Source organism: Anopheles stephensi, chromosome 2 (assembly GCF_013141755.1).
Source record: "Anopheles stephensi strain Indian chromosome 2, UCI_ANSTEP_V1.0, whole genome shotgun sequence".
NCBI classification, from domain to species: domain Eukaryota; kingdom Metazoa; phylum Arthropoda; class Insecta; order Diptera; family Culicidae; genus Anopheles; species Anopheles stephensi.
Window position 1 is genome coordinate 39,117,559 of NC_050202.1, and position 27,400 is coordinate 39,144,958.

The window sequence follows — 27,400 nt, forward strand, 5'->3', positions numbered from 1 at the left end:
GTTAATAGACAGCGAGTAGAACTTGATAATATACATTGTAACAAGTTGTTTGAGATTAGGATATTCTTATGTTTCCTCCTTTGCTGAATATCAATGCAAGGTAACAAGTATTCATCGAATTACTGTTCCGTTACCGTCCGAGAACGCCGTACATGTTTTAGGCCCGATTGTTCACCCCTAGTGCGACTGAAAACTAGTACGAAGCCCCTGTAACCCAAAATGAATGGTAGGGTTAGCGGAGAGGGGGTTTTAATCAAATAATAACAATATTTTATTCGACTTTCTTCAACCAATTTTGACCACACTGAAAGCACACTGAAAGCTCACTGTGAAGCTCTCGCAACGTGTACTGCGGATTGCATACCTTTAGGCGTAAATCCTACAGCGCCTAACAAATTTTGTCAGGGGGGGGCCTTCTCGAGTCTTTTACCCAAACGCGAGATAGTCTTTCGAAGACCGAATAAAACATTTATATTTACGAAAATTACCCAGCATTACGGTAAGGTTCGGACAATATTGCGTCAAAGGCGTGTGGAGATAATTAAACTAACTCCAAAAATAATTTTAATAATGTTCTAATACTAATTCAAAAGGTTTTTTTCAAGTTTGCAAAACCCTGGTATTATTCATTAGCTCATTTTATCTCTTTTTGTATCCTCCATCATCTTTTCGTGCATTTATTGCCTCATTAAATTAAGTTTTTTGTTCATTATAACAACCTTTAAAACAAATACATCAAGTTTAAATGCTATTATTTGCTGGCCTTTGCTAATATACGCTGCCCTTTGATGCTGCCCAAGCCTTAACTGATTATAAAGTGGTCCGCTAGTAAAATAAGTTTGACATGCCCGCACGTTTGTAAAGGAACGGGGAGCAAGCGGAGATGCAATTTATGATGCATTCAAAAAATGCAAAATTTTACCACAATTATTATGAGTGCACATCCATTTACATTTTGAGCAATACTATGCATAAACAAAAATTACAATCATAAAAAAACTATATTTTATTGCACTAGCGAGATTTCACCTCATATGACAGGTGAAATGAACACTCTTCTTTTATATAACATCGATTCAAACGTAAAATCTCATCCGTAATTGCACACAATTTCACGCAAATGAAATGGATAGCATATGTAGAGCGAATAATTCTTGTTATAACACACACTATCGACCTCAACGTCCCACGACTTCGGTACTGTTGCGGTACTCACCTTCCAAGCATTTAAATCATCTTAAAGGTGCATTTTATATAATTATTTTATAGTGACTCTTCTTTGTATTTCCTTTTTAACTATTTCAGGCTTCCTTGACTTAATACACTTAATATACCTGCATGCTTAGTCTTAATATACCGCATGATTAAAAGATCCGGATGGGATTTGATCCTGCACAAAAAACAAAAAAAACGAGCTAAAAACATCCACAATTCACTGCAATATTTTCAACTCTGTGGAGTAATTGTACAAAATGAGAAACTGTTTGTTGATTTTTTTTCGAATAAGTTTAATATTACCATCCATTCCATTTCACAACAGTGTTATTTACATAGTTTTTTTTTCCAGTATACCATACATACAACACCATATTCACTATTTGTACATCTGTGTAACAAGATTCTTCTATCTTTACGAATCATATACTTCGATTGACTAAAGCTGTATTGATTGGCTCAACCGTAACAGCCCCATTGTAACGATAGGAAAATACTAAGCAAGAGTTGTTAATGTCTTACACATGGTCACTGCATTGTTTACGTCTAGCTTACCACTAAAACAGTATATCACAATGATGCTAACGTAATGAGTGTGTACGAGGCGCTCCACAGTCTGTGGTGGAGCAGCAAGAGGAATCGTTTGTTGCCACTCGAAAGAACTGTAAGTGCAGTTATTCTATAAGAATAAATTGTCAGTCCTTTTGTTCTTTTCCATAACACCTATAACCTACACAGGGAGCTTAAAGGCAAATACCTTGTCGAACAAGGTTTCGAATAGGGCTAAGTAGAAACGCTCATTATGCACTATTTTCTATCAGCAGCGGCTCGCGCCGTATTATCTCAGGTTCGCCATATTTCTCCAGCTCTTTGCGCAACGGGTACGGGATCATGTTGACGGTCGAGTATCGAATGGATTTTCGCGGATCGTACTCAAACGTAGCCACTTCCGACGAGCACAGCAGTACTAGGGCCGCCGTAGCCAGTAACGAGGCTCCCAGCAATGCGAGTATGCATATGAATCCTATCTGCAGGTATGGCGCAATGCCAAACAGGAGGTTCAGCAGCAATATTAGTTCGGGCGTGAGCTTTTCCAGCGACTGTGTAGGCAGAAGAAGAGATTGCACATTAGTTGATAGGAACTATCGTTGGGTCCATTGTACTGCAGGCTTATATATCAACATTACCATTTCCGCCCATATCAATGGAATGACAGTGTTGTGAAACGGTCTCAGCTCCGAGTTGAAGCTCACATTTGTTAAAAGACTGATTTGGACGCGGATGTTTGCTTTCATCGGGATGCCAAGTTGCTGCCAGAAGCAAAAGATGATGAAATTGTTAGGGATCGGTGCATTTGAGTATGATTGCATCGTTGCATCGTGGCGATGATTATCACTAACCGGTTGCATAATGATAACAGCGTCGTGTTTTTCCTTGTTGGGGCTCAACCCGTCAATCGCCTGCGAGAGAGTAGGATCACCTTTGTAGAAATGCGGCAAGGAGACTGCTACGGGTATGTCTGAAAGAATGAAGACAATCGACAAATCAGTCTCATCCATCCAGCGGTGTCCCTGCAGCCTACTCGAATAATTCTAAAACGAATACTCACTGTACCAGCACGGACTCAAATCTCCTAGCCCTTTCGGTAGGCACTGATTGCTTTTACAGTAGCACGAAGTGTATGGATCATCAACGGAGCTTTCGAATGCGTTCTCTTGGATCGAAAACCAGTACGCTTTGATGCCATCCACCTCTCCTTCCCGTTCGAAGGCGATCGGCAATGTGCGACAGAATGCTTTGCGATACACTTTGAACACTTCCGTTTTGGATATGTTTCGGGGGAAAACGGATCCATCGTAGGATCCTTGCAGTGTGTTGCATGGTGTGTTTCTGGAAAGCGGAAATGTTAAAAGTTGGCACCATTATAGTGAGGTTCTGTATGGTAAGAAAACATTAAGCTCACGCTACCTTGTATCAGCATCCCAATGATCTTTTGCAACGTAACCCCAATGGGCTAGACCTGGCGATCCATTCCACACGTCGATCGAATAGTCCCGGATCGGTTCCTCGGTTCTCGAATGCTGCACCATATCATGATAATATTCTTCCTGCAGGCTCTCGGCCAGATCATCCGACACATCGTCCGCTACGACGTTATCTTCCGCCTCCTGCCGTTGGTTGCGAACCGACTCCGGCAAGTTAATGGTAACTGTGTCGAATCCATCGTCAAACATCTACGACCAGAAAACGAAACTCCTAAGTAAAGTGTGAAAGCACCAATGCGCATGGGCGGACCGTTCCGTGAGAAGCGCGAATCGAAGACTTTGTACAATTAAAATTTTTATATAATTAAAACATTTTGCATACGATTCGTTTGCAGTGTGCCAAGGCAGCGTCCGTGTAACTTACTCGATCTAATATGCCCAGCTTTTGGAAGTGTATCAGCTCCGGCAGCAAGGTGGAGGCGATCCTTACCAGCGGATCTTCATAGCCCCAGAGCAGGTCGTGCGTGGTGATGTTGAGGATCGGCGCCATGCCAAGCGGTTTCAGGGCGGCTGCCACTGCAAATGCGGCAAAGGTGGACATGCGATAGGCTGCACTGGAAACGCCGAGCAATGCTATATTCGGTATCATAATCCGATCCTCCTTCGGATCGCCCACGGATCGCTCGGGTACAAACACCTGGCGCCGAACAGGCACAAAGCTGAGCGTTCCGTTCGCGTTGAAGGTAGAGTTGCGATGTTCCAAAAACTCTTGGTACACGTACGGCCCTATTTCCTGCACGCGTAAACGCTCCTCACCACGCATAAATGCCTCCGGGTTGGTAACGTTGAACACGTAAATACTGATGAAAACCTCTAACGGTGGTTTCTTCCACAGACGGTTTAGGTAGGATCCTTCATACATGGACAGTTTCTAAGCAAACAACAAAACATAAAAAGGAAGATATATTACCGAACAATCAATGTTAAAGGCCAGAGCAGTCGTTGACTTTATGGATCTGAATACATACATCTTCGACAATCACTTCGGTGGGATCGATCACAATGATGGCATAGGCCAACGTTAGAAACAGTACTCCGAGGCAGCATAGCTTAACGACTCCTGTGCATTCACAGCAATTGAACATTCAATCAGAGAAAGAGAAAAGAAAAACGAAATTCAAAACAAAGAATTGTCGATTGTTATATGAAATAAACACCGGTACCGACACACATCTCCAAAGAAAAAAAGAACAAAAAAAAACCCGCAATTACTCATTCACCGGATGCCAGGCATACCCGAGCCGCGCTGGTTCAATGTCACCTCGTTCAAGGAAGCGTTCGTCAAGATTGGTTTCTTAGGTTTAACGCCCTACTAAACCCTGCCGAACTGGGAAGTGAACCGTGCAATACACATGTGCCGGTGTAGGTACGTTGAGGCGGGCCAAGATGATCTTGGTCACGTTTGCAAACCGGTGCCAATGTGCTTGTGCTCTGCGATGAGCCCAACGATCGTTTGCCATAAGCTCAAGTTCACGCTCGCATAACCTTGAGACTATGTGTGAACCATATAAACAAGGGACGATTGCAGAGCAAAACATAAACCTATTTCTCCTCCGTTACATTACGTCAACGTCACCGCGTGGAAGTTGTACTGGCGGGCGGTTTTCCGATGCTCAAGAAAATCCTTCGCACTTGCACTTTCGTTTGTTCGTGCCGGGCGCGGCACGCCCGCGTGGAGTTCGTACGTCAAAGGAGCGGGAGATCAATCTACTGTTTTGTTTTGCTTCTTGTCGCTCCAGCGAAGTCGGCAAACAGTGAGGCACTGCGCCGTAAACCTGTTCTTGAGGTCTTCACCGCAGTTGTTACTGCCGCATGTCACCGCGAGCTTCATGGCCTGATGCGATGCGACTGTATTAGGGAGCAGCCAGCGTCTGCAGGCAAACAACACGCATCAGCATCGTCCGCACCGGTATTCCAAGTTTCCATGAACTCTCACAAAACAATAGCAAATGATGAAGTTCAACGAGATGTCGTCGAAGGACGCATTTGTTTGGGCTGTTAATTTCGTCGTTTAAATCTTGCGAACGGAGTAAAAATTGTTACAAATCAGCTCGACTACACTTGTGCACGTTTCCCGCAAAGCGAGTTCATACCAAGAATAGCTGTAACTGTTGTGTTGCTCAAGCATGTGCCGCTTGATGCCTAAGAGTGTACAGACGCTACCAGGAGCGAGACATGGCAGAAAATTGCCATGATTGTAATATTGCTACTACCGGAATTCCCTAACACATGATTACGCACCGCTCAAAGCTTCCGCTCGGCCGCGGCTGGGAAAATTCGTTTGCTGTACAAATGCTCCACAATGCTGGATGCACATTACCGCCGCTGGTCGATCAAGATGCAAGGTGCACGCGGGTAATCATTCCACTTCCGCAAACTGATCTGACACTCGTGGGCTAATCATAGACAACGAGCCTGGCCTTATGATCGGTTTCACTCGCGCTGACCTATTTGAGCTTTTTCTCAATGAATTGTGATCAGCGACTTACGCGAAGCTGGGGCGCTCTCAGCGACGAACCAAACCTTGTTGTTGGTGGTGACGAACACGTTGACATGACTTGTTATTGCACGTGAATCGTACTTCTGTGATCAACCCCGTAATCGAGCCAGAATTAAGTTAGCGGGTCATTTATCGCACGCTTCTGTCCTCTCTGCCCTGTAGCGCATAAAGTCTTCGCGCCGTTCGCGCCCGCCGTTTAACAATGAACTATTAAACCGGTTACTTTCACAACGGTCAATATCGATGGCAAAATGCCTTCCCTGAATATCGTGCTCGCATCCTGCACCCTTGCACTACACGCTGAACCGATTTCTTGCGCGTTTGTACAACAGAACTCATTAAACTACGGCACGTTTTAATTGGCAGTTTCGTTCAGTATAAAAGCTTATACGTATCTCGGCGCACCACCCTGATCAGCACCGAGGTCGAATATCGTACCGCCGTCTAAGACGCGATGGGGTCGGAGTATGATGAGCTGCGCTTTGTGAATAAAATTATAATCAATGGTCAAGCTATGCGGTAGTATCCATTCTGTCGTCTTTCCTCTACTGCGGGCGACTCGCTAGACGCGGAAGTTCTGTAACGCATCGGCAAAGGAAATGAGAAATTTGCATACAGAGAGAAGAAAGTAACGTAATATTGTGCATGATGCAGATACCGGACGGCCCGACATGACAACAAAGCACCACTGTCCAAAAGACATGAGTAAAGCACGATCGCGGTGTTCGTAAGCGCATTTCAAGATATCTGTTATTTCAATGGCAAGAGATCTCCAAAACTATCCAACAATCGAATAGATTTTAGTGTTGGTTCAAGGGCAGAGCCAAGGAAAGATCCTTTTCTATAATTGATTGCCCCTCTCAAATTTTTTGATTTTTTTCTCAAAAATTTCAAAAACACTACCATAGCGGTACTAACTCAAGCATGCTTAAAGATTCTCTCTCGTCGATGTGATCTATACCTAATATCTCAAGGTCATAGATAATCACAGGTCATCATAAGTTATGCGTATGATTTGGTATCTCGTTTTTATGTCGTGTCAAGCATTTATGACGTATCGCATTAAAATAATTCTTTCATGATTGTTTCATTGCTCTTTAAACTAAAATGTGCAGCAGACCCCTTTAAGTCAAATGAGAATGATAAAAACGATTAGCAGCAGCATTGCTCAATGCAGCTGAGGTGCACGGTAGGTTTACAGCAGTATTCTTTCTACTTTTCCTATTCCTACACATATTAGTAGAACAGTTTACGGCCAGTCAGCCAGCAAAGGCCACCGAGTGTGTAAAATGCAGACACGAAAGAAATTTAGTTGCCTCCCATGCCATGCCAGCGGCAAACGAGCGCACACCGGGCCAGTTGGACAAAGTGTTGCATTGCACAAGATTTGTAAGGACAAGGCGCCACAATTTTCAAGGCCCTGTTCTCCAAGCTGAAGCGAAGCAAAACGGGCGGCTCTGCGTCATGCGATCACACTCTGTCTCACGAGAATTATGCTACAGTTAATAAAGTAAGTCACAAGTGATAGGTATGGTATGAGCTACTAGGAACCATTTGACATCAATGATCAAAAAACACAAAACCTTTGACAGTAGAACTGAATGAAGAGTGGCGAAGCGTATAATCACCCTGAAAGCTTTCAACCACTAGGTGGAATGGTGTTATTTACTCTCGCAGGGAAAAGAAAAACCACTTCCTAGTGGATCTCCAATGATGAACGCTGCAGGATGTGTAATTAAGGGGTTACTTTTTGTGTCCGTGGCTATGTATGGGACAGTATGCACTGCTCTCCGAGAGGTGAGACTTTGCATTTCGTTAACCTTTGGCCACCATTACTGTCGCCATGAATATACGCCACGTGGGTAAAGGCAAGGGCAACCGCGCACCGTGTGTGCTAATGAAAACGGCGTTTTTTTCTTGCTGTTGTGTCGTGGATTGATTCAAAACTGTTCTCACAAACTCATATTCCGCTGTACGTACGAGCTGTTTCCGCCTATCATGCACGTGAAGCTTTGCGCAGGGGTCAGATACCCAGAAGATGGTAACAAACACCCATGATTAACATCCGTAACGACGCGCGCCGCGTTGCTAGCACTCATTACGGTCGTAGGAGTACAAATTTATCTGGCCGACGAGCTACTACTCACTGAAAAACGCGTTTACATTACTTTTAATCTAATTTCCAAAGCAAACAAAAAAAAACTACACACACACACGGATCTGTATCTGTACCTCGGGCAATTTAGCTTAAATGCGTTGAACGATCGTGAAATGGCCGTTAAGAGCTGTTAAATACGGAACGTAGCACTCGAATCATTAAATTTAAACAGGGCATAGAACTTGGACAAAAAAGCTAGGAACTCATACTCACGTTTCCTCTTTGAGACCATCGTAAATGCCGGTGTAGTTGTCATCGTGACTCGTGCTGCACTATGGAGGATCGCTAGACGTAGCAGAAGCAATACACTATCTTATCGATCTTATCGAATCCGTTGAATCGGCGAATAGTTCAATAGTTCAACTTTCTAATAGTCACAGACTAGATCTGCCTTTGTTCATCTACAGCATCGATACCGTTGGGCCGGAAATCTGGTCTAGATCGATATGGTAATTAGCGCTGAGTAAAAAACATGAAAGTATAGAGAAGCACTTTACAGGTTTAGTTTGCGGAGCAATGGTACTGAATTGTGTCATTATTCTAAGTGGTTTTCTTTGTAGGATTTAATTTTTTTCTTAAGAGAATTTTATACTTCAATTTAACATTGCACTTCAAACTCGAAGCATAGTTTAAGACTCTTACACTTATTTAATTCGTAGAAGACGTTCAAAACTCATCAATTCTGGAATCATAATTCAGCAAATACAGCACGCATAAGGATCAACATGAATATCAAAAACAGTTTAGAATCTGTCGTTTCATATAACGACGATATAGTTTAACTTCATAGGCGTATGGCAAGGATATTCTTGTTAAGCTTTTTCGAACTGTCACTTTGAAAATATTTAATTATAAACTCACTTTTCATCATTCACTTCGGCAATGTATTTCCTCACTATAGAGAACAAAACCACACAAAAAGACTGTTTTTGCACTCAGTTTGTAAGTTTTATAAAACTATTGCACATATTCACATTTCACTGAAGGTTTAGTACCTCTCCACTCTTTATTTGTATATTTTTGCTAATATCTTCTGTTGAGGATTTTCAAAAACTATTGCCTCCTTAAAAAGGATGCTTTCAGAGATATAATGTACCCTCCAAAAAATGAACGATATAACTGTTAAAACACTTGTTGGGAAATGTTAGTCGTACACCGTGCTGCACCAGCCAGGGATCTTTGCTGGTAGTAGCTTTACTTTAATACCAACAACAGACGGCCTTACACGCTGGAGAGCAATAGTGCAAATAAGAGTAGAGCAGCGTAGGTTCTGTTCTTTATATAAGCTCCATGTGCTTCACAACAGTGCCTCCACACATGTGTCGATTGTTACCTTCCATCGATCTTGTACTCGTTATTCGTTCGTCTACCCATTCGTGCGATCGTTCGTCTTCTCGCGAGATCGCGACAAGCCGAGCCGAGAGGCTCACTACAGGCTAACCGCGATGCCAGCCAGCATCAGCTTCTTAGCGTTGCAAGAGCGGCATGAAGCAAGTAGCAGATGACGCAAAGAAACTTTAAGCTGCGCTCAACCTGTGAACAGTAAAAGTACTAATGTAATCATGCTGCCCGAGTGAAAATTGGCATAGATTTATTTCTTCACTCTTTTAAACAAAATACATACATTCATGTTTTTTTTTATTTAGATGGCACACCTTCAAATCCACACCTGCTTGTGCGAAAATATCAGCTCTGGGATATTCAGGAGCCAACATGAGCAACGCTTGAAGAGCTAGAACGCTTCATGCCAGGACAAACATGGCAACTAGCTACGGCCCAAGAATCTCACCGTATATCCTTTAACGAGTTTGTTGTGTAGCCAAATATCTTATTAGTAAACGCTTCAACGCTTCCACTACTAGGAAGGTGAACAGCGGTCTGGGAGGGAGTATGCGCATGTTTATGCAAATTCCCATCGTGCCTATGCACTGCCAAATTTTTTAAAACGCACATTATGCCGGAAGTCTATCTTTTTTTCAAGGCTGAAAAGATGAGCTCTGTGATCGAATGGAACAGATACATGATGGAACAGGGAGAGACAGAAAAGGACTAATCAATTCTATAAAACGAGTTATGTTAAATAAAATATGAATAAGGGGTAGTGGGCATGTCAACATCACTAACTAACTTGTGCGGCTGACCAAGAAGGTCGAAATTACATAAGAAAGGTAGGAAACAAGCCAATAAGACTCTAGGTTTAGCATAAGTATTGCATGATCTGATCTGATAAACGATATAAATGATTTGAAAACTTGCACGGAAACCGAGAAAAACTGCGTATTTTTTTTTATTCATAATACGTCGGCCTGGCCGTATTACTAAACTGCGTAAGTTAATAAAGTTAAAAAGCAGGTCAAAACCTCGTATCGTATTTAAAACAAAATGAAAAAATCGAGACTGGCAGAACCATACACGTGGCAAGTGTCTACACATTTTAATTCATTCATCGATTCATTCATTCGTTCATTCATTCATTTATTTATGAAACTTTAAGGGGTTTTAAAATTTATTTAGGGCTTTTGTTCCTTGAGGAATTAAAACTCGGAAGTAGTTCACCCCCGTGTGCACCTGCAGACGTACACTGCAACCCTAGATAAAATGATTTCACACCTAAATGGTGCAATCACAGAGAAAAAAGAGACTTCGATGAGCTGATAATTAGTACATGCTCTGTGTACTAGCAGCACAAAGCACCTATCTTTGATAGGCAAGTGATGGCAAGTGAGTTTAACTCCAGATGACTCATCTCATAAAATTAAACCGTTTTCAAGGATAATGGACAGCACTGCACGCTGCCAAAGACAAAGGTAGAACGGCTACAAATACAATATAAGTTGGGCGGTCCCATGATATCGTGCTTCGTTCGTGCGGTATGGTACACAAAGGTCGTGCATTGCATCCCACTTGGACCAGCCCAAAAACACTTCCCTGCCTAATCGCTAAGCATCATCATATGCAAGTCAATGAGTAATGGTATTGGAATTATTTTAAATTTCCTAGGCAAAAAAGCATAATTAACAGTGCTTTTTTATGCTAACTGTATGAAATGTCCACCATAGTTCAAACCTTATATAGCACGGGGCTGACACACACACACATTCACAAAATAGCTCCACAATCAATGCTACTGCTTTACTATTTCAAACTAATCAGTCGGAGACGTTCGCGACTCACATATTAGAAAGGAAACTTGTAAGCCAGACGTCCTTACAACTACAGGCAGTCGGAGCGGAACACGGCGATGCATTTCATGGAAAACTTATACTTCAACAGCGGAACTAGTGGATGGGTGTTTGCTCACTTACGCCCCATGCGCTCTGTACCGATGCAGCACCATTGAAATTGAATGCTCACAATTTCAACACACCGTAGCTGAAATTCAAACGGTTGTTGTAGTAGATGGTAATTGATGAATTTTCAAAACTGATAAATATCATCGTCCTAAGCTGCAAATCCCGCAAAAACCACACACACACACACACACTCACACTATAAATGAACAATGTACATTTATAAATGCAACACTTGATAACACTCAAGGGGATAAATAATTCATCAACATTGGAACGGCAAGTTCAGCATTACGCTTGCCCTCTGTTCACCTGCATTGACCCTGCTCTCGTGAGTCGCGTGCATCTGCGCGTGTACGTGCCCTCTGCGTGCACAGGCGCACACGTTGGAAGACCCACCGATCGCAGCCATCCTGCCAGTTCGTCATCGATCATGAACGTTGTCCACCCCGAGCCGGAATGAATGAAGGGCCACCGGATGACGGTGACGAAATGATTTGCTACCTGCTACCACTGACGATCTAAGAGGCCCGCCTCGGACACAAACACACGCGCACGCGCGCGCAGCGTCCGGTCGCTGGGGAAGCTTTCGGTTCGGTAGCACACGGACACCTATGCACCATTGCATAATTGTTCGCTGGTCTCCTTACTCTCGATTTACTAGCACCGGAGACCGTGAAAATGGCGAATGAAGATCAAAGTCGTCCACTTTTCTAACCTGTACGTGGGATCATGTTTGTAGCGTGTAGCTAGAACTGCTGCGGTTGCAGCACTCCTCAGGTGCAGTTCTGCGGTCGGCCCCACGCTGGATCCACGGATTAGATCGCGCTCGTCGCGATCACTTGACACGGCCGGACTCTTGTCTCGCTCACCGGTGGCGATGTCATCGCGGGTAGGTATCCTAGCACTCGGGTATCGGAATGCGGATGACTCCTGCACTCATCGACCTAGCTCATGGTCTTGACAATGATAGACTCCAATCCGTTACGCATTCTTTTCCAGCTTTGAACTTGACTGGTGCCCGGTTGGCATGAAGCTGTCATAGAATCATTCAGAACATGAGCTTAGAAGCATCGAAACAGTTGTATTTCGAAGTAGAGAAAGAGAAATCTTCAAATGGTCACACTAACTAATGTTAGTAATAGGACAATACGGCTTCAAGCCTTCATAATTTATAAATAAATAAATAATCAAGTTAGTAATGTGCCTCCGCATACTATTTTTGTGAGCCAAAAAGCGTAGTAACTCCCCAGTCCAATCCACTTCACTTCACAAACCTCACTGACGTCACTGACCGCGGGACCACGTCAGAAGGTCAAAAAGCGTCATTGGTGAGATTGACGTGCTTACCGTGTGCTAATGCGTGTACAATTAAACTACTTACCTTGTTTTTGCCTTTATGAACTTTCGGTGTGTCCCCTGTGACTGGGGCCAGACCGACTAAATGAGTAGTCACATGGCAACGGGTGGTGTTGGTGTCTTCAATCCTGATCCTCTTACATGCTTCCATCATTGCATCGAGTCTTTGAATCTTACTATTTACTAAAAATATAATCAATTAACATTCTAATATACAATACGGCGTCTGGCCGTAATCATTAATTAATAAATAATATTCTAATATAATTATTAAAGATAAACAATTTAAATATTTCCTCAACAGCACAAAAAAATCATTTTTTTTTTTTCGTACATTGCTGTGTACTGCTTTCACATTCTACTAAATTTCTTGGCTTTATTATAGTTTCTTGTTGGTGAAATCAAGCTCAAACTAAATAGATAACGTACGCTTGTTTTGCTAACGTGATAAATTCAAGATTCGCAATAACATGAACTGCACCGCTCGCGCGGTAATTACAGTAATGGTTACTGCCCTGATCCTGGTCGCATATGCAAGGAGACTAAAGGGTCAGATGCATGGGAAACCCCATTGACTGGTGCATTGTTTGTCGCATGAGGAAGCACCGACTTGGCAGGGGTCTCGCCCATCGCGGCTCCACGCTGTGCCGAAAGGTCACCGTGCGACAGTGCGAAATTACGAAACGGGGCAATAGACAAATATATTCTTCGGTCCTTTCCAGCAATCGGCAGGAAAAAACGGGGAATGGAAAGTCAAGCTGTGACGCACTTCACCTTGATGGCGCACATGCTCCAAACCAACAATCACCGTGAAACGAAAGCTGGGGCACATGATCGTTCATATGTTTGATTTAGTTTCACCGTCCACACTCTGACCCGACCTTGTCCGGTGTTGGTTGCTTTTCCGGTCGTCAATAATCACAGGTAAGTTTGTTCTTTGCTTTTTTGTTTTGCATTCATAACGTATACGAACCACGGCAGGACATAGTTCTTGGATGCTTTGCAAAGAAACTTTGTAAAGCTGACGCTCGTTGACGGCGTAGTTCAGGTGTGCGATATGCTATCAAGATCGGGGATTGGGATTCCCCGTGCGAGAGAAACCAAATTGAGGGTTGAGCGTTGTAATAGCCATTGCTCGAGATTCATGCGAACATGATTTGTCATGAATTGCTAATTATTACTTCACGGTAACACCGTACTCAAGCTTTGCCATTAACGCATCATGTAAACTGATCAATCGTACCAGTAGGAGGTTTTACGCCTTAAGCGTTTAAAATGTGTCATAATGTTTTCCACCTGAATACAAAACTATTATTCCTGCTAAAATAGTTCATTGATATCATGGTTCAATCGACCTGAAATACAATTAAAACTACACTTCAATCCAGCACCAAACACATGCTCGTGCTGCTCTTAGCAACGCCAACCAGTCGAAGGAAGCGCAATTCCCTTAAGGCTTCCCACCATTTAACTGTGAGCTTATCTGGAACGGAAATGCGTACCGATTATTGATCGTTGATTACACAAATTAATTTACAACACCCTGCCCGTACAGCCAGCCCGTTGGCAGTGATACAAACGTAAATATTCCCCAATTATATCACCCACTCCGGGCACTCGGGATATTATTCCGGTCTACCCCTTGGACAACCATGAATGACTAATTACTAGCATTCTCGCCTCACCTTTGATATCCGACGGCATTGTAAGATAACAACCAGCAACAGACGCTGATAAGCCACCGTTCTCGTCTGATTTCGATTCCGCCGCCACATGCAAATGGTTGTCGCACAAAAACAACCGCATTTTTGCGTATATGCAAGCATTACATCCGGTAGGAAAGATTCCAATTTTAAACCGCACAATATGGTAGATGCTACTTCCGCCTTACACTGTCCAGCCACACGCAGCCAACGTGCGTCAACGTCGTCGAAAAAGCAAGCACCCATTAGTTCCTCGAGATCACTGATAGCGCAGCGTCCGTCTTTTCACGAATTAATTAATTTTCTCAATCGATGCAACTCAGCCAACGAAATCGGATAGCACGCGACCGATCAACAAGTTGCCCTCAAAGGTGCTGCTCACTTACCCGCAACCACCACTTCTGGCGGTGACCGACCGATAGCCCGTCTCTTTCCGGTTGCATGTGCGATTTTTTTTTCGCTTGTCGGCTTTAGTTAATCTTTACGCCTAGGCTTCAAATTTCTGGTCTCCGTAATCTCTGCCGCCTTCATCACGAAGGGCGTTGGGTTGGGTCGTCCCCAAGTAAGCGCAACAGGGCAAAAGTTATTTATCAGCGCGTGGAACGCTGCGCGAAAACTCTTTCCCTCTCGCCGGCAGTAGTAAGCTCGCGACAGGCGAGATAGGCAAAAATGGAAGAAAGAAAAAAGACAGCCCTCGCCTCAGCTAAACTCAAAATAAGGACACGGTGAGAGAACCTTTTCTCATCAGCTTTCCGCTGTTGGGAAGGGAAATGGCACAACAAAAAACCTTCCGAAAACGTTTCGCCAGAGAGTGCCAACCAATAGTTCTACTCCCAGGAGCTGCAGCTTCACAAACACGCCTGCTTCCACTTCCGGTGAGGATAAAATCGCCTATAAAAAGGCAGTCCCAATGCGCTTCCGGCGTTAGATCGACGTAAGCGTTTGAGTTGAACATTCAGTGGTGCCAAACAACATTGTGGAAAACCTTCGTGTAAAACATACCGTTCCAAGATATTCCCGGGTTCAGATATTTCGTTCCATTTGAAAGGTGATTAAATAGTTGTAACATTGTGTTTCAATTTTGTGCTGTGAAATTTTGTTAACCTCTAAGTGAAAAGTTATGCAAAAGTGTTTTACAGAAATTTATGGCCAAATCTTTTAATATCGTTTGGCTGGTGTAGTTGCTGTAACGCACGAAAATATAGTCTAAGGATTTTAATGATAGTCATTACAAAATTTAGTTAAACAGTCACTAGTCCTATTCAAACGACCAGAGACTCTCCAAACTTTGTTTACAATTAGTATATTCTTCTTCTTCTGTTTCTTGGCCTAAGGACTTCCTAGGTCATGCCTGCTATTTCGGGCTTACTAGATTTATTGGTACCATGTTGCTCGGAAGTCGGTCCTAACTACCGGTAGGACGATCCGAAAGAGATTTGAAGCCCTGTCCTGCCGTGTGAAGGCTGGCGCCGCTATCTCCTCCACATACGGGTCGTCCCTAACTAAATATTATCTATTGCGTGATAATTGCCCAGCACTGTTCGATGTCAACCATCTGTTCCGTACCTAGCGTACGAGTAGTAACAGCTTGTGGAATGCGTTAATATACAAATATTGATCAAGAACGCAATCACACCGATATGCTAGAGAGATACATTTGGCGATAACCATGCGCATTAATTTTACAAAACACATATCAACAGTATGTATAACTGCGACCTCGTCCATACACATGACAATTCAAACACTTTCGTTGCCCATCCGTCGGTCCGATCATCGATCGAGCGAGCAAATCATCGTGGCGGCTCTTCTTTATCCCGATCGATGACGTTAATTACGTGGCGTTGAATCACGCGGCAATATTATTCTCGTAATATAATTTGTCGTTCCGCATCATGGTTAAGCATCTCTCTTTTTTGTTGGGGGGGCTCATCCAAATACCAAACCAAAAACTTCGAGCGATCGTTCCTTACGCATTGCCGCATTGCTTCATGGTTCAATATTTGCTGTGCATGAAGTGCTAACGATATTTTAATGCTGTACCCAAACAGTGCATATTTATTTGCATATTTTTGGGCCAATCCCCCACGAACATGTGTGAAGAAAAGTCCCTCCAAAAATTAGTCAGCACCACGGAAGGTCGTTACAAACTGTGGCGATGACTAATAGGCGAAGAAATGTTGGCCTGCTCTGTTGGCCCTTGACATAACTTAGATCTTGATGTAGAAAGCAAACAAATACACAAAAAAGAGGCGAAGGAATTCACGCTGTTGTTTTTCGTATCTTGCATCAAAATTCTTTTCGCCTTGTCTGCACCCTTACACCAGCGATAATATGTGAAAAGTACTCAAGGCCGAAAGATTTGTTTGACGAATAGCTTCGGTGGTGTTATACTTTACAAAATATTTAGCTGGCCGGTTCCGGTGCGTAAAAAGTTTGCCCCAACCAAACATACGGTACCATCTACGTCAAACGGAATAGCTAACCAGCTAACGGGCAGCGTCGGAAGCTATTTAAAACTTACAAATATTTTCTCATTAAGCCTACAATTTCGTGCTTGGCACCGCACCACTATGAAAGTTTCTTCCCCCCCACCGGGGGTTGTCCAACGTGAACGCACCAGGATGAACCTGACGCTGAAGCGTTCCAATCTTAGATAAGACACGTCTCTGATTTCCTTTTGGTTTGGGTTTCATTAACCAACCAAATTCACCATTTCTAGCGACCGATTATAAAGGCGAAACAAGTGCCTGTTGCCTGTAGTCTGTCCTTGGTGAGGCAGAAGGCAGCAGTCGAATAATTAATTTCATTGCACTTGAGCAAACACAACCAATGGCCAATCCCTCTAAAGCTTCATCCCTTACGGTGATTACTGAAATAGGGTGTTAGTAACTAATTTTGGTTATTAATATGCGAAATAACATTTTGTACATGCATTCTACAAAGTGCAATGGAAAATGTTTGGATAAACGATATGCAAATGGCAATCTAGGCTCGTAGAACATTTTCAATCATTGAGGATTATCTACCCACGGCACTGTCTTGCAATAAAGCCCATTACAACCTATCGGCCCCACGGTTCACAATCAAGAATTCCAATCCGACCACCTGTTACGCTGCATGGAGTTGTGGCATGAGTTATGAGGGCATTATCATAAATTGCGATGATGAAAGTAGCTTTCTTCTTTGATTGCTTCTTTGGATGCACATTCAATAGGACTTACCTTTCCGTTTGCTTACAGGTATCCCAACCGCTCCAGGGTAATCATTCTCTGTTTCACGAACTACACGATGGCGTCCGGCACCTTTACCCCTCGTCTGCTTGTGGCGCTAATGATCTGTACCCTGATTGCCGACCTCACCACACTGACTGCTGCCCGGCCGCAGGATAGCGATGCCGCATCGGTAGCAGCGGCCATCCGGTACCTGCAGGAGCTGGAGACTAAGCATGCTCAGCACGCCAGACCCAGGTAAGGGACCTCTCCTCTCCAGCGTGGGCTTGAACCACCACCGCCTACTGCTTTCTTCGCGACGGTAGATGTCAGACATATGTACAGGGCGTTGCCTCATAACCATTGCGATCGTACGCAATCGTAGTCCTTGACTCTGGTCAAGGCTTTCAAGCCGTAAATAAGCGCGCTCACATTAATAACGATGACAGGTCAGGGTGCGCACGTTTCACGGGAATTCCCTATGCTTATGTGAAGGAAATTACGTTACCGTGTGATCTTTCTACCTCCGGCGCTTCCGGAGAGTGCAGAAGGCCGCAGCTGGTCTTCTGCTGGTGTCCATGTGTGCATGTGTTATGTCCTTCTCCGATGCGTGCAATAAAACGCACAAACGCACCACTTCGCCGCCGAGCACTAGTGTACTAGGTCCTCGAATGCATCGCGGTTGGGTAGCTTTCGACTTACTAGTTTTTCAGGTTTGTTTTGTTGAATTCCTGCCATTTCATTGACCTTTCTCCGACTGTTTACGAGCAACTTTGCGGGAACGGTTCACAGGCTGGTGGTGTTTTTGTTTTTTTTCCCAACCCCACCATGCTAGATGAGGGATTCACTGCACTACCTATCGTTCGCATACCTTGTCACGCGACGATTGCGATGTTCGTGCTGACCTACCTTGTTGAACAATTCTTATGGAAGGTCCGAAAACAGTCCAAAACGATAATACTTCTATCAAGAATTATTCACTCTCTTGGCTGGGCGCGCTGGCGGGACCGTTTACGGTCCGATCGCTTAAATAAATAACCCACAAACCGGTCATCGGCCAAGTAAAAATTATTTACCACACCGCTGTCAGCTGCAACGCGTATCGCTTGGCAGACTGAAATGTCTGACCTATAAGATTGTAATTCCTTTAAATCGTATCACTGCACTCCGCGCCCTCCGCTGCTTCTGTTGGCCAGTGTTGATGGAACGTCAATCAAGGGAAGTTTGTTGTTAGTACTGTTGTTAATTTTAGTACATACAAATTACCTGCTCTTTCGCAAGATCGCGCGCGATCGGCGGCGTTCAATTGCGAAACACGACGACCCTAAACTTGCAATCGCACCGTTCAACCTAGGCTCATTACTTAATCCCTGCGAGGGTTTTCAATTTAGAATATTACTATCGCTTATTGCGATCGAGTGGAATCGGATGCTGTGCTTTAGCTGCTTGGTTTCTTTTTTGAGTCTCTGCTCTGCTTTTTAATTTGAGTAGAAAAATAAACATATGGCACTTCATCAAATTTGTGGAATATTTTTATCAACTAGGACATGCTAGACAAAATTTTAAAAAAAATTTTATTGTTCTTAATGAACAAATATAGAATCTGCATAGATTGGTTCATATTCACTGCACTCACAGTTTTGGGAATGTTAGAAAATATATGTAAAAAAAAAGACTTTATATGTGTTGGACCAGATATTTCCGCTGGCAGAGGTGGATCACCAAAATTGCCACCTTTGGAAATGAAAGAAATCATCCCATACATTATTTTTATTAAATCATTTAAAATATCATTTAAATCATTTAAATCAAATAAAATACAATACAAATACAATAAAATAAATCATTCCTATCTTATCTTATTGTACAACCAATAGCAAATTCACTCTCTAGCCTATTCGTAGTTGAACAGAGTTCGCATCATCCTAAAATCGCTAAAATTGCGTTAAGCGATGGGTGGTCCTGGATGGACAATGAACTGTTGGTGATGGGCTCTGATCGGGCGAAGCCCAAATGGACTGCTGACGCCTGGTAAATTTAAAAAAGTTGATAAATTTATGCTTTTTTGATCATAATCAGATGCCTTTGACCGGGTTTTCCATATTTGATTTGCTGTCGTGTTTCGATAAAACCCGACCTAGTATTACTATGGATTTGTTTTATCAAAGCCTAATGACACTTTAAACATTACCAGCAAAGAATCACTTTTACGTACTGCATTAGGTTCATACATTTTATTTAACAACCAAGAAAAGTCCCGTAACCGCGGTCTTTTTCCTTTTGCTGCACGTGAACTTAACCAATATAGCACATTTCGAACATCGCTCGGCGGCACAACTTTTGCCAGCGCCTCTGCTCCGCCTCTGTATGAGTGAATCGACATTCCGATGTGGAAGAAAAAAATCAACCTCATCACGACGACATGCTAACAAATCTTTCTATTTGGTGGAGTTACGGACGTGATACGACGGGTGGTATGACGTCCTATCTTGAACGGTCATATGATACTTGCCACAGGAGCAAAGGGCCACAAGAACAACAAAAACACCAAAATGGCTTTGAGATTTAAGGGGACACCGAATAAACAAAAAAATCTACAGCACTGCATTACAGCAAAATCAAAACATTTCCACCCTGCCGTACGCGTTTTGTTTGATCTACTGCTCCGAGCTGTTCGTTTTTGATGATGTCAATGGAGAACTACTTGGGTGGTTGGTACGGTGTCATTCAAAATGATTTGACACGGTGCCACGCTCCCGACACAAACGGGTGCTGCATCCAACATAAAAGAAACTTGCTTCGTGCTGACAACGGACTATCGTTGGTTGTTAATCGAGATGGATCGGCTGACGGGCTGGCGTGATGTGATATGTGGCGCTCGTTCCATATTGGAATTCGATTGCGAGCCCAGATCGTGCCAAACGTGCTGGGATATAGAATTATGTTAAGAGTTGTACCTACCGTTGCTAACTCGGCAACATGAGGGTAAGAATCGCACAGATAATTGATCCACAGGCGAAAAGGTTAAAGGTAAGTGTACAGTTATCCTCCATGATCAGTCCTACCAGATTGCTCCCAAAAACGCTCCCAAGACGCCCCATCATTAGGCTCAAGCAGACGGCCATCGCACGCACATTTGTCGGAAAGAAGGATACGGTAGCTCCGTTCAGGATGGATATCGATGTGCCGGCAAATACCAAGAACGAGCAAAACAGTGCCATCGTAACGTACGGATGGTCCACGAATTGTAGCGCGAGCCCGGCAATGCCGGAGAAGAATAAGTTGAACGCCACCAAACACTTGCGACCCAGTAGACGCATCAGTACGGACATGGCCAGGTACAGCACCGTGTACAAGCCGCCTAGCGTGATAGCGTACATAAAGACACGCTCATTGATAGTGTCAACGCATACTCCTTGGACGATTTGAATGGTCTCTTCCAGCTCATCCACTGCAAAGTCCGTCTGCATCGATACGTCCAGGGCTTCGCAAACGGTAGCGTCCAAGACATTCGAAGCAGTGAGTCGGTTGATAATGTCCGGAAACCATAGGCCCATTCCTGCGGATCTGTTAAACAGCAAAATCAGCTACTAATACTAGTCATTATCCCGGCTAGCAACACGAGTCTACTTACACTACAAACAACCCAAACTGCACCACACAGCAAATGGTAAAGTTGACCAGATTGGGTCGCTGGAACAGTGGGACCGTTTGGTTCCAGACGCTGCTAGCTACGTGCCGCCAACCGCTCGACCCTTTCGGTATAGTGCTGCTGCGATCCTTTTGGCCCGGCTCGGGCGTAATGTGCTTGACCGGGAAATCTTCCACCGTTGCATGGGGGTGATTTTCCAAGTACAGCCGCAACAAAACGGCAAATGCTTCCGATTCTCGCCCCCGGGATAGGTAAAACTTGGGACTTTCCGGAAGCATCATAAGCCAGCATGCTCCTATGAGCGTGGGCAGCGTGTAGACAAAAAATAAAACCCGCCAAGGCTTAAGAACGAGTTCCGTTCCGGGGATGGCTAGAGACCACGTGAATGATAGCACATACCAGCCAGTGGCTGTCGCGGGGAGTTGGGAAGATAAGAAAAAAGTATTATTCGCGGAAAACTGGAAAAACATGGAGCCATTCTTGAACCTTTGGGCACAATAACAAAAAAACTTACTAGCTGTAAAAACGGCTGATAGTCCCACCGCTACGCTCGCGTACGTTATCACCAAGGTGCGGCTAGCCGTTTTGAAAAATTCTCCCAGGTAAGCGAAGATAGTGGCCGATGGTGCAGAAATGCTGCGGGAGCAGATGAAAGAATTGACGATGAGCACCGTAACGCTGGAAAGCGACACGATCGACGACGGTACTTACAAAACTCCCACCAGGAAACGCATCACCACCATCATGCCATAGTTGACGGATAAACCGGACACCAGCGCACAGACGGCGGTCAACAGCAGTGACACGATGAGCGTCCTTCGGCGACCTTTCGTATCGGCGATATAACCCCAGAAGTGTGACGAAACGATAATGCCTGGATTGCAGTCGCATTGGATGCGGATGCGTAAATGAAAAAGAAAAACCGAAAGAATAAAAGGCAGAGATCATTTCCCCTTACTCCAGCGTACAGCTTTTAATAGCTAAACTTGCAGACAGCTGCTCGTTTTTTGCTAAAAGAAACAGTCAAATTTAACGCAGCATGAAATTGGTTCTTTTTTTATGCTAAAAACAACAAAAAACATTCATGCACAAACAGCACAACAGCTGCACATCTCTGTCATCAAAGCTTTATGCTTTGCTTTCAATGCCATGCCGGTGGATGTAATGCACTTTACGCACAATTGATCCTTGGTGAGGATTAGATTATTTATCGCTGGAAAATTTTCCCACTGCAGCAGGGGGTGCAAACTGTCGTGCAGGAACAATCTGATTTTGCTTGCGTTAGTCAAAGAAAAATGTTTCCAGTTCCAGTCATATCAACCTGGAATCGTAGGCCTCGTGCAGTGAAAGATAAGCAATCACCATCTGCTCCAACGGCCACGAGCGCCACCACAATATTGTTTGCTCCATGCTTTGGTTAGCGTTGCCCCCAGACCCCAAGTAACTCGGATACAAGTCAAAACACCGACGGTATGCTTCATTGGGCATTGTTTTCCACACAAAACAACTCAAACAAGCCCCTTTCGGACCCCCATTAAGGTTCGTGTTAGGGTAGTTGTTAGAGTTTGAGCAAACAGGCTCGTAAATAAATGTGTTACTATATTTGCTACCACAAATTCTTACATCGCTGATAGCACCGAGCAGCAGGAAGCGGTGCGCGGTTAGTTATGGCAGTGTTGCTAGCAAACAACTGTCCAGGTGTAGAAAAAAAAATAAAACTAAAAGTTTATTTACACGCAAATGACAGCACTTGCATGAAGTATCTCCCTTTAATTTTAAAATTAAGCAAACAAATAAAGGGTATAAAAATCGAGTCCCGTTTTGCGCCCTTTTGAGATGAATAGAACAACCGGTAACAATAGCTCACCTGCAAAGCTTACTCCCGTCAGCAATCCTTTATCCGTAGCCGACAACTGAAGATCACACTGGGCAGCGGGGATAACGATTGAAATGCCCATCGTTTCATTCAACACTGCCATCATGATTACGGACGAGGCTATAAATATGTGCCACGTGGTTCGACCGAATCCTGTCGAAGAGTTGTTTGGGTGATTGGAAAAGTGTAAGTTTTATTATTATTAGTAATGCACTAGCAACTCACACCAATTGCACAGACACCACAGTCTTACCTATGATATCGATCACTTCATCGAAGGTATAGCTTTTGGATTCGGGATCTGCAACCAATCCGTTTGCTGGCACCTTACTACCCTCGATGGTGAACACCGGAGGCGAACGGTTCACCTCAGCACGCATTTTGAAGACGATGGAATGAAACTTATGCACCAGGGTCAATGATTACGCAGCTACTCCAACACGATCTACACGACTAAGCATAAGGCTCATTGCGAGCCATCCGGAGGGACTGTCGCTGTCCAATCTTGAGTAGTAGCTTAAATTACTTTTCCTTAGATGAAACGTCGTGCACCGCCTCACTGTCGTCTGTTGCTGACGACTGCCGAGATAAGCAAGATAGTTATCACTGTGCAAAATCTCTAGAAAGCACCACACTATCCAAGATACGGGATGCGGAAGCGTGTGTCACTCCATTGTAAGGGTGAAAGCACTTCGTTGCACTTCCTGTAACGTACGATACTAAAGGTAAATAGGGGTAGCTGGCATCACCTCACGGTGAGTATGATGGATAGTGTCAGCCTAATCTACGCCACTGTGAGGTAGCTATATTCAGCGAGATATTAACTAGATTTGGAGCGGTGAATTATAAAATACTTGCAAGGCCAGTGACGACAAATTGACAACGATAAAACGTAAGAGAATACTGTGTGGTGTGTATGAAGCTTATTCTAGACTACTGAACTACGATTTTGCTATCGATGGAATGCTTTGACGATCGATCGATCCAAAACGGGCAATACCTAGAGGTGCTTTAATGGACTGGAAATTCAGAGCCATACCGCATTTTGAAAAAAAAAATAAACGATCGGACGCAAACCGTTTGCACTGATCACTCGAATGGAATCACTTGGTGGAATGTATCAACTGGATAGTGGAATAATGCAATCCTGGTGTGGAAAGTGGCGATCGTACAATGGTCCCAACTTTCCACAGCAGGATTTCCACACCAGATTTCATGATGATGTTCATATAAAACCAGTTTAAATGTGCATTACAGAGTGTGTTACACTGGTGGTGGCGTTAACGATACAATAACATTTTTTAATTTTAGACTTTGGTTAGTTTGATCCTAATTTTTGGCAGAAATTGATTTTAAACCCTGCAAGATGACAAAAGACCTTGATGATCCCATGTGCAAAGAAGCTTTATTATTATATTTGTATTTTATATTTTCAGTATAACGAATTGACACCGTATTGTCAGCACCGCATGTGTCGACGATTACAAGTTCACAAAAATTAACATGTCATTTCCTCTCTGTTATTTGCTTTATCCCGGGCATGCTCGGTTGAAAAGCTGTATTATTAGTATTATTATTCTTGGCTTGCTGTAACAATCCTCGATGCCGCTCGTGGTGTAGCAACGCCGTCTGCCAATTATCACGTCCTTTTTGGCGAACGCATCAACACCATCACTCCATCTCGATCAGAACCTCCCATGACTTCTTTATCCATGCGGAAGCCCTAAAAGGCGGACTGGGTAGTACGGTGTCATTCGTATGACATAACCAGCCCACTGTCAGTTTAGGATTTATAGAATCCGAGGCATAGTGATGCTCGCTCGATTCTTTGGTAAACTTTCTGCTACGTAGCAGAGCCTCAAAGCAATCATGTCTACGTCATCAGCGTATGCCAGGATCTGGATTAACTTATAAAAGATGGTCCCCGAAGTCCCCGATAACCACCTCCGAGTCAAGGAAGACTCTTTCTAGCTCCAGATTGAAAAGAAGACAGACAAGCCCATCTCCCGAATGCAAACCTGTCTTTGTGGTAGAAAAGGGCCGCAAGAGTTTTCCATCCAACTACGACTGACATGTTATGTGACCATTGTCATTCTTACAAGCCTTGTGAGCTAGGCCGGGACCAGCTCATGGCATCGTGCTTTTTATAACGCTATCTCTAAACTAAACTGAAAAGATTGCACCATTATTTAGGGACAATCAGTGCACCCTCGGGCGGTCCGGTGGCCGGGGCGACAACGGCGCCGCTCTTCACACGACAGGGCCGGGGTTCAAATCCTATCCAGACCGCCTCCCCGTACGTAAGGCTGACTACTTTACTACGGGTAAAAATAAGTCACAGAAAGCCAGAAATGGCAGGCCGAGACCTCTCGAGGTTGTAGTGCCAAGGAATAAGAAGAAGTGCACCCTCACTTCTTGCCTTCATTAGGGACACGATCAGCACGAAATTTACACAGAAAATAGAAAAAAAAAAGTGACGCGCTTTTATGCATGATTTGGCCAACGGGTCAAATACTTAATCAAATTGATGATAATAGCATACAATGTACTCATTAAAAAAAAACAATATTCCCATACGTAAATCAGCTAGCTTTCAATGATATTTTCTTATGGCGTTCTTCAAGATTTCAAATCAAGTTTGCTGCAGAAGATAAGTATTTGCCAACTTTCTCAATCGAGCACCACAAAGATACCCGGAAAGCATTCATCTATCCTCTTTATGTCGTGATCTTTTACAAAAAAAAACATGTGCCAGTTTTTCTCTCTCATCTATCTGTGTGTATCTGTGTGTGTGTTTTCTTGTAGGTTAATACGAAGTGAACTGCCACCCAATATAAATGGTGTTCACTCGGGACTAGACAAAATTATTGGATATTTCATCCTAGAAGCTATCGATAGAGCACACTCGACTGACGCTAGACCCAGGTGAGCCGCTGTCACCGGAATCCGCACCAGAAAAAAGCAATTTTCCCGTCATTCCCTCCCATCCCGAAACAATCCCAACCGAACGTTTTTTTCATGCGGCCTGCTAGAGATACCTACAACGACCACAGACGACCACTGAACGAACTTTATAGTTTTACCACTGACCTACACTCTCAGCATGTGTGCAAAAAACACATGTGCCGGTGCGCAACCTCTCATCTCTTGCTGCATATCCAACTGCTAACTGCTCAGTAACGTAACGGAACGATTACCCGTTTGCTTTGTCTTTTGCAGATTCGGCAAACGGGGTGGCTACCTTAACCCGGCAGTATTTGGACAGGACGAACAGGAGGTAATTACGAACTCGTAGACCGTGCGGCGCAACGAGTGCTCACATCACAAACACCTGCAGATGGATGCTGTTACCTAGTCTGTTTGAATAAAACGCAACAGAATCTTTACAGGTTGATTGGCAGGATCCAGCATTTTCGAGATGAACAGCTTCCGACCAACTTCTAGATGGCGTCCCGAGCTCGGACACAACGGTACCCCGTAACACATCGTGTTTCTCCTGTCCCATCAAGCTGGCCGCTAGCCAGTGCTAGCCTATGACGATATGATGTTGATCCTTTCGCCAAAGCTCCATCCAAAGTTCGGTGCATTGTGAATAGCAATTCAATGTTGCCACCCATACAAACTTACGCTCAACCATTTAACCTGCTTCTAGTTCTACACAACTCTTTTTCTTCGATTGTTTGCTGACCAGTATGTAGTAATAAAACATTATTTATATAGCTAATCGAACATCGACACCGCCCCTCAGGCACAGACACATCCATGTATCCTTCCGTGTCCGGGTTGCACAATGCATGGCTCGGACATGCGAAGCAAACCGTTGGACAAAACGAATCGAAATAAAATTACCTGTACAATTAAACAAATCCATACCGCTTATTTACGTACACCACCTTACAGCAGACCATACAGGAACAGCTGTTTTAGCTCGTAAGACCATGTTGTGATTACACTGCAAACATTTTCCCGTTACGTTCAGACAGAAGACACTATTCGTAATAAATCTTTCTTGCTTAGTGTATATGCCCAAACTAAACCTAAAAACCGTGTATGATTTCGTTGTTGTCTGTGGAAACTATGAAGTATATATAATAATATATTTGAGCTGCATTAGAAAAAAAACGCATACTGCTGTGTTGTGTGAAAATTGTAGTTTTTATTTCACTTATATGGTGGGGTTGAAAGATTTGAAGCACTGGAAATACGCGATTGATAATAGTCCAACAATACCGAAAATCGATACATCCGAACTCTAAAGAGGCGATGATCATGCACCCAGCAACACTCCTGCACAAAGACCAAGAAAGATGATCTTTCAGATATCTATAATGTCACATCTCTGGAGCTTAGTGAACGAATAAATATTGGATAACTTGCAAATTTATACTCA

The 27,400-nt window shown here is 43.7% G+C and overlaps 3 protein-coding genes across 14 annotated transcripts; 1 reads left to right on the plus strand and 2 right to left on the minus strand.

Annotated features, from left to right (window-relative positions):
• Positions 1-462: 462 nt before the first annotated feature.
• LOC118507792 (scavenger receptor class B member 1) lies at positions 463-17,625 on the minus strand. 10 transcript variants are annotated; one of them, XM_036046839.1, is made up of 9 exons: positions 17,495-17,625; positions 12,593-12,750; positions 8,132-8,354; positions 4,229-4,320; positions 3,625-4,131; positions 3,184-3,449; positions 2,825-3,105; positions 2,403-2,734; positions 463-2,315 (listed from the first exon to the last, which is right to left on the minus strand). In XM_036046839.1, the coding sequence occupies exons 3-9, from the start codon at positions 8,172-8,174 to the stop codon at positions 2,016-2,018; spliced, it is 1,821 nt and encodes a 606-aa protein (XP_035902732.1). In that variant the 5' UTR covers positions 8,175-8,354; positions 12,593-12,750; positions 17,495-17,625; the 3' UTR covers positions 463-2,015. The 10 variants fall into 10 exon arrangements, with proteins under 10 accessions (XP_035902732.1, XP_035902727.1, XP_035902735.1 ...); XM_036046834.1 differs by having other exon boundaries at positions 8,132-8,377; XM_036046841.1 differs by lacking the exons at positions 12,593-12,750; positions 17,495-17,625 and adding an exon at positions 8,780-9,334 and having other exon boundaries at positions 469-2,315; positions 2,403-2,525; positions 2,616-2,734; positions 8,132-8,377.
• Positions 15,165-27,143, plus strand: LOC118507794 (neuropeptide F-like). Of its 3 annotated transcripts, none has more exons than XM_036046847.1 (4): positions 15,165-15,318; positions 17,513-17,740; positions 26,230-26,287; positions 26,389-27,143. In XM_036046847.1, the coding sequence occupies exons 2-4, from the start codon at positions 17,562-17,564 to the stop codon at positions 26,452-26,454; spliced, it is 303 nt and encodes a 100-aa protein (XP_035902740.1). In that variant the 5' UTR covers positions 15,165-15,318; positions 17,513-17,561; the 3' UTR covers positions 26,455-27,143. The 3 variants fall into 3 exon arrangements, with proteins under 3 accessions (XP_035902740.1, XP_035902737.1, XP_035902738.1); XM_036046844.1 differs by lacking the exon at positions 15,165-15,318 and adding an exon at positions 25,816-25,935 and having other exon boundaries at positions 17,528-17,740; positions 26,389-27,132; XM_036046845.1 differs by lacking the exon at positions 15,165-15,318 and adding an exon at positions 25,816-25,935 and having other exon boundaries at positions 17,528-17,740; positions 26,400-27,132.
• LOC118507793 (synaptic vesicle glycoprotein 2A) lies at positions 19,702-23,588 on the minus strand. The gene is made up of 6 exons (XM_036046843.1): positions 23,264-23,588; positions 23,002-23,163; positions 21,846-22,008; positions 21,649-21,770; positions 21,117-21,543; positions 19,702-21,049 (listed from the first exon to the last, which is right to left on the minus strand). Exons 1-6 carry the CDS (start codon positions 23,388-23,390, stop codon positions 20,449-20,451), a joined length of 1,602 nt encoding a protein of 533 aa, XP_035902736.1. The 5' UTR covers positions 23,391-23,588; the 3' UTR covers positions 19,702-20,448.
• Positions 27,144-27,400: the final 257 nt, after the last annotated feature.

Bases quoted from the DNA above. Each gene is read 5' to 3' on its own strand.
- LOC118507792 (XM_036046839.1), bottom strand. From the start codon at position 8,174: ATGACAACTACACCGGCATTTACGATGGTCTCAAAGAGGAAAC. The intron at 3,450-3,624 runs GTAAGTTACACG...TTCTGGTCGTAG, and splicing joins AGCTGGGCATATTAGATCGA to ATGTTTGACGATGGATTCGA. The intron at 2,316-2,402 runs GTAATGTTGATA...CTGCCTACACAG, and splicing joins CATTGATATGGGCGGAAATG to TCGCTGGAAAAGCTCACGCC.
- LOC118507794 (XM_036046844.1), top strand. From the start codon at position 17,562: ATGGCGTCCGGCACCTTTACCCCTCGTCTGCTTGTGGCGCTAATGATC. The intron at 17,741-25,815 runs GTAAGGGACCTC...GTTTTCTTGTAG, and splicing joins GCTCAGCACGCCAGACCCAG to GTTAATACGAAGTGAACTGC. The intron at 25,936-26,229 runs GTGAGCCGCTGT...TGTCTTTTGCAG, and splicing joins TCGACTGACGCTAGACCCAG to ATTCGGCAAACGGGGTGGCT.
- LOC118507793 (XM_036046843.1), bottom strand. From the start codon at position 23,390: ATGCGTGCTGAGGTGAACCGTTCGCCTCCGGTGTTCACCATCGAGGGT. The intron at 22,009-23,001 runs GTGAGCTATTGT...ACTGCAATCCAG, and splicing joins GACGGGAGTAAGCTTTGCAG to GCATTATCGTTTCGTCACAC. The intron at 21,771-21,845 runs GTAAGTACCGTC...CTGCTCCCGCAG, and splicing joins CGTTTCCTGGTGGGAGTTTT to CATTTCTGCACCATCGGCCA.